This window comes from Anneissia japonica, unplaced genomic scaffold, assembly GCF_011630105.1.
Source record: "Anneissia japonica isolate Jap-2015-1 unplaced genomic scaffold, ASM1163010v1 scaffold288155_len217153_cov186, whole genome shotgun sequence".
NCBI classification, from domain to species: domain Eukaryota; kingdom Metazoa; phylum Echinodermata; class Crinoidea; order Comatulida; family Comatulidae; genus Anneissia; species Anneissia japonica.
The window spans coordinates 182,670-194,636 of NW_022685867.1; the positions used below are offsets into that span (position 1 = coordinate 182,670).

Sequence of the window (11,967 nt, forward strand, 5' to 3'; positions counted from 1 at the left end):
GCCACCGCTGGGCGAAAAACATTTACAAATTTCCAATAAATAACAATATTTTATGACAGCCACTGCCTAACTACATTTAGTATAAGTGTACTGTTTATAACTTATTTATATTGTACTATAAAATGGAACATAAGGCTGCATGTGTTTTTGGTTTAAAAAAAAAATATATAGTGAAATACATTACAGTATTCATTTTTTATATATATTAGGCCTATTTTCTTATGATAGTAAATATCATATCATAAAATAAATGTGAATATTTATTTAATATGAATGTTCATGTTGCTATGAAACTATTGAAATGTTTATTTTTATTTTGTCATCCGATCTGAAACAGTCGACATTTGAACATGCCTGTGAACTCATCCCCTTATGTAATATTGACCTCTCGTCTTTGCCTTCTCCTCTCAACCAATCATCAACGAAAATCGTCAACTCTAATAGTCAATGCTGATTGGCTGACAAATCCTTTTCATTCTCCAGGTCTCTTTCTTTTGTTTTTTAGGACGTCTTTCAAAGCGGATTAGCTTCAGCTTACTCTACATCAAAAGTAAGGAATACGAATCGCAAAGTATAATAATATCTATTAGACCTGTTATGGCTCTAAACATATTTTATTCATGCACTGAATTAAAATTTTTGTACTTTGGCCATAACCCAAACAGCCGCCGCATCCTCACATAAGGCCTACACTTCTTGGCCTCACGAAACTCGAGTGCAGCCGCAGCGTGCTTGAACTCAAGTGTAGCGACTTTCTTGCTTGGCTGACAGAACACCAGTTTTATCTGGCTTGTTATGTTAATAATGTATACATTTGTGCAACATCCAAAATAATAGGCAAATCCTTGTTTTCATCATTTTTGGGGAATCATCAATCGCTTCCACTATTAATTTGTTCTTTCTTTGTTTACTGTACGGTATTCAATGTTCTTTGTTATGTTATGTTTGATAGATTGAATTTAAATATTTGTTTTTATTTCTCCTGCATTGTTTATTTTTCTTATATTTATTTGAATTCGTGCAAAGTCGACTTAGGCAAGTTTATATATATGTATATATATATATATATATATATATATATATATATAATGGTAATGATGTCCTGTGATCATTTTTCATTCATGAAATTCAGGTTTTTACCTAAGGGTGGAGAGGGTTGGGATTGGGACTGTCCATGAAAAGAGGACAAATAATATAATAAATATATAATAATGTATAAGATAATAAATATATTATTGCTAACATTGGACTTTTTTATGTTTCTATTTTTATCATTTTTTTAACACATGCTACCTAGCTTTGCACTGTAAACATTCTTTTTCAAAAATTTATGTCATAATGTTGGGGTTTTTTTTTATGAGAAGATACTGTCAAATATAAGTGGACACGAAAGCTATTAGAAAGGATTGGCGCTTCCCCAGCTAGAGTATTACAATATTAATCTATTAATTCTTGTTCATGTGTGTGTTTCTTTTGAAGAGTTATAATTTTTTTAAATTTTTTTTCAGTGGGATACAAATTGACTTACTTCGCAATCCAGGGTATGTACTGTAAAAATCATAATAAACCAACCATATTAATTTTAATAATGTAGTGGCCTATGCCTACTATAAGAATTAATGTTTTCTTAATGTATAGGTGAAATGAAATCTTCATACATATTTAATATTATAAATTGTCGGCCTGAAAGATGTGTTGTCCCATAAAATATACCAACAAATATCGCAAAATCTTTTTTAAAATGAAGTAACATGAAAATTGTCAACATGAACATAGAAATTACTGAATTCTAAAAAATGTTTACTCATAATTTTTCAGAGGAAAATGATAGAAACATTTCCATTGACTAGAATAGAAGTGTTTATTTTTATCATTATGAAGTATAAAAAAAAGCCAGGGTAAATATTTTTTATATTCAGTAATTTCTATGCTCAAGTTAATAATTTGTATGTTACTACAAAATGAGCAAGTTAATTTCAAAATTATTTTTATTATGACTTTTGACATTTTCAGAGGACAATACTTCTTTAATAATAAAGTTTTATTATGACTTTTATTATTATTACACTAAATTTTTACAGTACAGTAGTAGATAAACAGATTAGGCAATTTGCATAAATTGTTGTATATCTGTCGGTTTGCCAGAATATTTACATCTTTAATGTTAAACTGTACCGTAAGACCTTGAATAGAAGATCAATAGGCTTAATCTGGAGAAGAAGCCTATCTCAAATTGAAGCCCCCTCTTTAGTTAGCAAAATTAGCTCTGAAAAGACTATAAGAGAAAAGAAGCCTGTGGGCTTATTGAGATAGTACAGTACATACACGGTACATAAATTTAAAATAAACAAAATAAATTAAAAACATGTTTGGTTACAGTAGATTAGGTGATTAATGCCTGTTAATACACTCCATGATACAGACTGATGTTATAGCAGCCCTTTATTGTTTTAATAATAATAATAAGATTTTTATAGCGCTTTTCCAGAAAAGATCAAAGCGCTTCCTCACAAGAACAACTTCAGAAATACAAAAGATTTCACAATAATTAAAGTAATTTACAATATAAAAGTAGTAAAATTAAACCTATAGAAAAAAGCAATTATAAAAAAAAAATGGCAAGTGACAAAATGGTTAACAATAATGGAGAAATTAAGTTGCAATTATTAAATTCTTTACAATTCAGAAAAATACTAATAATAATTAGTTATTTACATTAATAAAAATTAAAAAAATATATAAAAATTCCAAAATCTACTAATCTATCTAAAACTAAATTCTAAATTCATTATGTTAATTCTTTACACTTGCCTGATAGCGCTTAGAGACTTTTTGTATTTTGCGCTCTATAAATTAAAAACCATTAACCATTAACCATTATGTAAAATAAATTAATATCAACAAAAATAATTACTTTCCAAGTTTATATAAATATAATATATATAAAAGTTACCATTAAAAGGGTAAAATACTTATTGTAATTAAGATAATTATTAAAGAAAATTCAAACATTCAAAAACAGAATATTCAAAATTCAGTATATACAGTTAATATTTACAATTTTGGAAACAAATGAGTTTTAATGACTTTCTTAAGTGGTTCGATAGATGTTAGTTCTCGAATCTATTGTGGGAGAGCATTCCAATACACAGGACCAAATTTTATAGTAGTAATTACCACATTTTACAGCATTCATTTTAAAGAGCCCCATCTTTACTTTGCAAAAGTTGCCTCAAAAAGAAGCCCATCTAAACATCACAAAAAAAAAAAAGAAGCCCAGGGCTTCTATTCAAGAATGTGGTAGCATAAAGCTCAAAGGACAATGATGTATTATATATTACAACTTGCATTTTCACTGTTATACCAGTCTTAAAAAAGGCAATTCCTAATTCTAATTTAATGTTACCATGGATTTGATTTGGATAAATAACATCCAATAGTCTTAAAAAAGGCAATTCCTAATTCTAATTTAATGTTACCATGGATTTGATTTGGATAAATAACATCCAATCAGAAGTAAGTATTGATATAAAACTTTGCCCCAGTCGCCACTGCCAATTTTATCTTTTTTTAGGACGTGCTGAGCCGATTCGTCTGCTTCTCCTTGACAACGGTGTTGATTTTGAAGATGAATTGCTAACAAGTGCAGAGTTCCAACCATTAAAGCCGAAACTGGTAGGTTCTTGGAACCTGTCCTGAGGGTCAATCATACTTAACAAATGACCAATCATAACAGGACCCAGAATATGCTTTTTATCCCACAAACACTTATGTGTTGACCAACAAATGCCATGTCGACATATGTTATAATAATGTGTAATATATATGTGTTCTATTTTTTAGGATAAATTCATGATTAATCAGAGTTTTTTTTGTTTTTTTTCGAACACGGAAGCATCTTTAAAACTAGAGCAGTTTAGTACGTAGAGTGCATACCTCCCTTCCGTGCTTGAATACAGTACCAACAATACACAGGCCAACGTGTATTTTGGGCGAAACTGCAGCATACCCTCAATGAAATATTGAAATCGCCTGTCGCATCAGGCACACGTTTTCCTTGAGTGCTGCAGCGCACCTTCAAGAAAATAATGGATTCGCCCGCCATATTCAAGCACATTGTTTTGAGTGCCAAGTGCTGCTATTTTATTATTTTCTTTTATGCTCAAGGGTAAAAAATACAATTTCTGTGACCTTTTCTTCCGATAATTGAAACTGTGTCTTTCTTTGATTAATGTTATATAGTATTTCAATAAATTTTGTGAAAATCCATTCACTAGTTTTTGAGTAATCTTGCTAACAGACAGCAGTAAATACATAACCTCCTTGGCGGAGGTAATAAGCCTGGATTGGCAACAGTGCGAGTAGACACTGTGTGTATGCCGAAACCTGGATGTCTTTACAACATTTTTCTAGTTATCTGATGTACTAATTTCGGTAATCCCATCCCTTTATTGCAGCCTTTCCGTCAGATGCCAGTGTTGTACGATGGAGATTTGGTCTGTGCTCAGTCAAATGCTATCTTGAGATATTTAGCCAGAAAATATGGTGAGTTTGACCTGCAGTGGATAACAGTGACCTATTTTCCGCTGTTTAGGGAAATGAGCTAATACAAATGACAAAACCTTTGTTTTAATAAAGTTTTTTTTTTCGCAGATTGCAGTGACACACAAGATTAATTCTAAGTGATTAGAAACTATAACCAGTAAAAAAGAAAAATGTGTATGTCATATGCTGTAGCTAAAAATATAATGCAAGTAAACAATATGACTCCCTGGTTTGGTCTTTTCAGAACTTACAAAAAAAAAAAGATTTAATATCTTCACTGAAATTGTTTTTAATCTGTGGAAATTATTTAGGCTTGTATGGCAGCAACGACCTAGAAGCTTTCAAGATTGATATGTTCAACGATGGCGTTGAGGATCTAAGAGTTACTTATACTAACATGATTTATAGAAACTATGTAAGTTGGGAAGATTTTAATTTAATTTGTACTTGTCTCCTCCTTGTACAAAGCTGTTATTCAGAATAAGTGGCATTTTAAGAAATATATTTTCTCTTCCAATAAGGACATAATCATAATAGCATCATTATTTTTTACATACAGGCCACTTAAGGGGAGATCTGGTTATGTGTGCTTTCTTAATGCATCGAGTTGGGACTTCTGCCTTTAAGTGACCTCTGCCTATTATGTTGTTATCTTGTTTAGTTTTGTCACCACCCAGACTTAATTCATGTAATCACTTGTGCCAACCTTAAAAGTACAGGGTGCTATGTTTCGTCAGATTCACAGGGACGGATAAAGGGGGGGGGGGCATTCCCCCTGACTCCCACGGTGATGTCATCTTGATCGCCTCCTCCCCTTTTGAACATTTCTGGATCTGCTCCTGGATACATGACAGAGCTCAGGTAGTGTAGTTCAAGGTCAAGGAAAAAATGTTTTCCCATCAGTTGAATAAGCTTGGGTTCTTCGTCACCAGATGACACTTAAGTTTGTTAGATTGAAATTCCTAATACTGTACAAGATAAATCTGAGATTACAAACCCTCATCCTGTTGCGCCATAGTTATATACTGAATAAATAATGGCCCGCAGTCGATCCGCTCCATCCGCCAAACAAGTTTTAACATCATAGGTGGGTCAATAATCAGAAAGTGTATAATTTCAGAGAACGGTTCCAAGGGAGATCTAAACAACTTGTCCATGATTCCTAGAAGTGTTTTTATCTTGATACCTATTCCCAGAAATAGAAAATATAGATTGGCACGATGTTTATGAGGAATAAGCTTATATATTAGCTTCTTTTTCCATAAGACTGACTATACATGAGTCTCCGTCACGATATGTCTGCATTATTTATTAGGCTTGTTTTTACAATTTGGGTTATCAATCACAATAGATGTGTATAAGAGACAGGTCTTAAAAAAGGCAATTCCTAATTCTAATTTAATGTTACCATGGATTTGATTTGGATAAATAACATCCATCCGCCCCTGGATACATGACAGAGCTCAGGTAGTGTAGTTCAGGGTCAAGGAAAAAATGTTTTCCCATCAGTTGAATAAGCTTGGGTTCTTAAGTTTGTTAGATTGAAATTCCTAATACTGTACAAGATAAATCTGAGATTACAAACCCTCATCCTGTTGTGCCATAGTTATGTACTGAATAAATAATGGCCTGCAGTCAATCCGCTCCATCCGCCAAACAAGTTTTAGCATCATAGGTGGGTCAATAATCAGAAAGTGTATAATTTCAGACAACGGTTCCAAGGGAGATCTAAACAACTTGTCCATGATTCCTAGAAGTGTTTTTATCTTGATACCTATTCCTGGAAATAGAAGATATAGTTTGGCACGATGTTTATGAGGAATAAGCTTATATATTAGCTTCTTTTTCCACAAGACTGACTGTACATGAGTCAGCTCCATCACGATATGTCTGCACTATTTATTAGGCTTGTTTTTACAATTTGGGTTATCAATCACAATTGATATTCCATGTATAGAAAGTAATGTATCTCTATAAAAACATAATCAAATTACGGTCAATAGTTTTTGTTTGTTACTTTTTTACTTAAATATGAAATCATGTCTCTGCACTAAACTGCAAATTTCACAAAAAAAAAAGTTCTTCACTTAAACGAGTACTTGCCATCAAGATTAACAAAAGTTTGATACATTAATCAAAGGATGATATTTTCTTTTATTTATTTCCATTTATGTTCAAAGGTTACCTTTCCCATGTTGAGTGACCAAATATTCATAAATAGATGTTTATAAAAGGATGTTTGTGTCGTAATTGCGTTATTTAATCATTTCAACACTACATTTCTCAAAATTTTGCAGTACATATAAGGTGATAATGCACTCCGATTAAGTGCCGTGGCTCTTATTCGAGAGCGGCACTTAATGAAAAAAGTAACGTTTGGCCCTGCGATTTACAGAAACTCACTTTTGTAAGTACATGCTACCTGTATATTGTATATCGTATATCAGTCCATAACAAGTTATCAATTCTGAGTTCTAGTGCCCACAAGAACTTGAAAATTAATCACAAATGTGAGGTGTCGCAACGAAATGAGTCTTGTTGTATGCCCAAATCATTCTGAATATTCTGCAAAATGTTAAAAAGTTGTAAAAACTTGAAAATGTGATTTTAGTTATTTCAGAAGGTTCATAGACTCATAAACTAAATTACTTAACTTCCTGTAATTGTTTATTTACAATGAACAACTTTTTATATGCATTTTATGGTGGTATTTTTAAAAAATCAATAGGAAAACACACAGGAATTCAATAACTGTTTTTCTTTAGAATCGATTTTCTTAAAACTGTGGTTTTAGATAATTGAATTTAAAAATAAATTTTCTCTGGTTTAACTAAACCAATGACCTTCATTTAAGAAGTGAAATGAAGCCAAAAAATAGATCTACCATATTATACAAATATCTCACATTTCATTTTCTGTACAACAAGACTGATTTCGTGACGACACTTCACAAATATCCCCTTCAATCAAGAACAACAAATGATTATCATTACAGAAACTAGACATCGGATAACCTATAATTCCACGCTCATCAGCCCATCAATAACCCTAATTACAGGGTCCACTTCTTGGTGTCTATTTGTCACTTTTTTCGGTTCTGGTATCCATGTTAAAATGTCGACATATGAGTACCATAGGAATTCTTCAAACAGAGGCCAAAAGAAACAGTTTCTCCCTATTTTTGCCATGGAACTTACTTCCAACTTCCTCTTCTTGTCCACATCTCTATAATCCTCCCTGGATAAGGCTTTCCATCGTATATCACAACACAAAAGTCATTGACCTTTACATTACTGTGGCTTACTGTAAGAACTGGACGCTCATAAGCAGTGGGCAACTCAATTTCCTTTGGTGTGTTTCCATCTCCTGTTGGCCTGTTTTCTCGATTTTCTCTTCAATCTGACTTCTTAGCGTTGTAACATTGGCAGGTGTCAGAACAGAAGCAGGTCAGGTCACGTCGTTTAACAGTTTCTGGGTCATTAGTGAACACATAATTTGAAAATGGCGTGATGTGTTTTGATTTTTTGCATCAGGACATGAGTTTGTTGCAGACTATATGATACAAGATTCATAAAAATTATGAATAACGTTTATTGAATTTTACAATTGCACTATGCAATTTTATTTAAGACATGTTACAGACTATAAATCCAGAAAACCCAAGGTTAAACGTCCAATATTAGCTTAATGATATGACATGAAACTAGAGACATGGAAATATACACTTTCTGAGTATTGACCCAGGTATCACTTGGCGAGCCCGCCAATCAGGCGAGTTTGCACGCCGTCCGGACCGCTCAAGTCGATTCGGCCTAGCCAAACGGCTCCATCATACAATCCCCTCGATTTGGCTCTGTCAGTCGCAGCTGAAAAATATATAAATAACGTTCTAAAATCTGCATTTTCCAATCAGCACTTAATTCATGGAGGACTGAGATACTGTACATGTAATGTTATCCTTTTTGTAGAGGTGAGGGTAGTGTGTTATTAAAGCACAATTTTGCAATCCTAAACCATCAAATTTTTTCTTTTGGACCTCACCAAAGCCTAGGTGTTTCCTAGGTTCTGACACACATGTTGGAATTGTCCTACCTCCTGTTGGCAAATTTCTGGAGAAAATTGTGGATAATATACTGAATTTAAACAATATTTGTACATTTCTTTTTAATTTTTTACACAGGCTGGCAAAGATGATTTTGTGAATAATACTTGTCCAGTTCAGCTTGAAATTATGGAGGTAAAAAATAAATTAACGTTTATTTCTATTTCCAAAAACACCGCCTCGATGACATCTTCAGATAAAACTAGATATTTTTTCATCAAAATTTAATAAATATAAAGTATTAATTGAACTTTTTACATTACCATATCACATTCATCATACAACAATGTGGTATGACCTATAGCGAGCGACTAAGGTCACTCTTAATCATTTGTTTACCCAGACTCTTGCTCTTTTTTTGTCATTAAAATTTTATTTTATTTTTTTCTAGCCTTGATGATTTTGGTTGAATTGTCAAATTGTGAAATAAGAAAAAAAAAAACACAAATTCAGGCTTGATGAATTAGGTATAAAAATCTTGCCTTATGCGTTGACAGTTTATAACATGAGTATACATTTCTGTTCAAAGTTTGTTTTATTTTTTCCTCAGAATCTCTTTAAAGCTAACAATGGAGGTGGCGCTGGTGGATTTGCTGCAGGGGAAAAGGTGCTTTTGGTGTTTGTGTTTGTATAATATGTTGATGCAGAAAATGACCAAATTTCATCCATTCATTTTGTCTCACTAATGTATTACTTAATGTCTAAAATAACTCTGAAGTTTTCATGTAAACTTTTATGAACCTAATAGTAATATAGTTCCATCATTATAGTAGTTACATACAGTTAAGGTATAGTAAGCCATTATCTGTAAACTATGAAAATACTCAGCACTAGTCTTAACAGGGGAGGGGGTGTAATGAATAGAATAGCAACAATTATGTTTGTCAGACCACACCCCCTCTGCCACATAAACTACGGTATATACTGTGCTGTCCATGCCATGAGTAAGGTTGTTAATTTGTTTTGATCTTAACTTTTGTAGATTTCGTTTACGGATTTCAACTTCTACAATCTTCTGGACATTCTCTTGGTTCTGTCACCCCCCATATTAGACAAGTATCCAGTTCTAAAGGGCTATCATCAACGCATGTCCGCACGTCCAAAAATTGCAGCCAGACAGGCCACAGATGCCTACAAACAGTTGAAGATCAATGGAAATGGAAAACAATAGATGTAGTCGTTTAGGCTTAAAATCTTAATTGGATGACTTAAGCTGGAATAAATTTCAGCCAAATTATGCATGATCTATTTTAATCACAGCATATGTATTGAAATGTTAGATATAGTTTTGTATGTAAATGTGAATTCTGTACACCGCATACTCCTGAAATACATCTTTATCTTGAGATTTGTAAAACTGCTGCAGTCAAATGAATTTTATGATTTTGTGTTCTTGCACGTGCAAGAAGGAATTTATGTAGTTTTAAGTATATACTTGTTTTAGTTTGTGGTTAGGTGTCACACCGTAGTTTTACTTGTTTTTTAGTATACTGCACTTGCGCTGATATTCGCAAAAATATAAATGGAATGTGTTAACTGGTACTGGTACAGGCATTTATAATGCTCTTTTCCTTGAGATAAAGTGCACACAAAGTCCTATTGCTCTGGGAAAAACTTTAGACAGCATGTACTGCATCATTAAACACCCATGGAAATCGCCACAACTATATTGTTAAGGTTAATTTCGTGTGACAGGCATGCCATAACAGTATGAATGTAGTTTTATTAGGGAGTGGGTAATTTTTCATAAGTTTTGACAGATGACCAGTGGATGATAGCACCTTGTCCTATAATGGACTATATTTAGAGTAATTTTTACCCTTTTGAACTTAGGTGTAGCATTGTAAACAAACTATACAGTACTTTGAAAACGCTACATTCTGCAGTATACACATGCTCCATTCCGGAGCTTATTTTTGAAATTTAATATAGAATTTAGGCAGTGGACATATTTCATTTTACAAAAAAATGCTAAATAAGTTAGTTATAAGTAAGTATTTTTTAACTAGAATCAATAATTCACATTGTCTAGAATCTTATAGCTCATTGGGCAGTAATTTAGCCCTACATTGTAAACGGTGGCACCTCTATCAAGGGACTTGTGTCCCCCTACCTCAGCCTCAGACCTCCTACCTCAGTCGGACCAATAACGGGTATACGCTTCCTTTTGAAACATTATGCTGAAACATCTCAGAACACTTTGAAATGATCAAAATTTGCCCAGTTTTTCTAGGCGCCAAAGGGCGAGGGGAAGTAACACTCTGAGCCCCACCATTGGTTCTCCAGATCCACATGCCTTAGTTGGAAGTTTTTAGTCTGACAGTATTGCACCCACCCCCACCCCTGGTCAGGAAAATTCTGGCACGACCAGGTTTACCTTGCCTAAGGGCAGTCACTGTCACCGAGCCTAGCAGTGGTGTATTTACGGGGGTGCACGTCCTTCCAAAAATTACTTGTGTCACCCCCAAAAATCCCGGTCATGTAGTTAAAAATCACAAAATCACCTTATTTTGCGAACTAGCACCCAACTGATCGTCGAGTCCCCCGATCAGCACCCTCTTAAGTCTTCTATATACGCGACTGAAGCCTGGACGTTCTATGTCCCCAAAAACCCGAGCCATATCATTGCACCACCTACTTGCACATCTAAAAGTATTCAATTAGAATAGCAATAAAGATCAGAAAAAAAAAAACGTTTTACTTGTCTTGTGATTTGTTGATTATCAAATATAGAAAGAATAATTTTTTTATTGAAATAACTTTTTTTTTATTGCCAATCCTTAATGTGGACTAAAAGCACAATTTGGGCCATACTAAGCCCTTTGGTTTGAGAACCCCCCCCCCTCCCGATGACGTCGGACCGCGTTGGAAAATTTCAGGAGCCACCGCTGCGTCAATTAAAAGTCATCAACATTAAAACATCAAAATACATAGATAAAATTCATAAATTTACTGTACAATTATAAAACAAAGTAAAGTATAAAATTTTGGACATGCGACCTCCTCTTTTTATTTCTAAATTTTTGGATAATTAATACAAATGAGAAAAAGAAAATAATATTCGAATTCAAGTCTTAACGCTGGCATACACTGAACTATTGATATTTTTTTTCATTTACGGGCGTATATATTGCGTATTCATAACGAGTTGGACGTATAAATAATGTATTAGTAACTTATATGTACTAGGTTTTGATAGGCTGTTCAGACTTGGAGTAAGCCGAAATTACGTTAAGCCCAGCTCAACATGAAACGTAACCAGGAAACAAGTTTCGTACGCTCGTTCAAAGCACACGTAATCGAATGCTGATTAGTCATTT

At 33.4% G+C, this 11,967-nt stretch overlaps 1 protein-coding gene across 1 annotated transcript; it reads left to right on the forward strand.

Moving 5' to 3' along the window:
• Positions 1-464: 464 nt before the first annotated feature.
• LOC117113171 (glutathione S-transferase P-like) lies at positions 465-11,341 on the forward strand. Its single transcript, XM_033256450.1, has 8 exons — positions 465-550; positions 1,509-1,541; positions 3,575-3,675; positions 4,458-4,545; positions 4,857-4,960; positions 8,726-8,782; positions 9,198-9,254; positions 9,630-11,341. Coding segments are annotated over exons 1-8 (630 nt in total). The 5' UTR covers positions 465-549; the 3' UTR covers positions 9,819-11,341.
• The last annotated feature ends 626 nt before the right edge of the window (positions 11,342-11,967 follow it).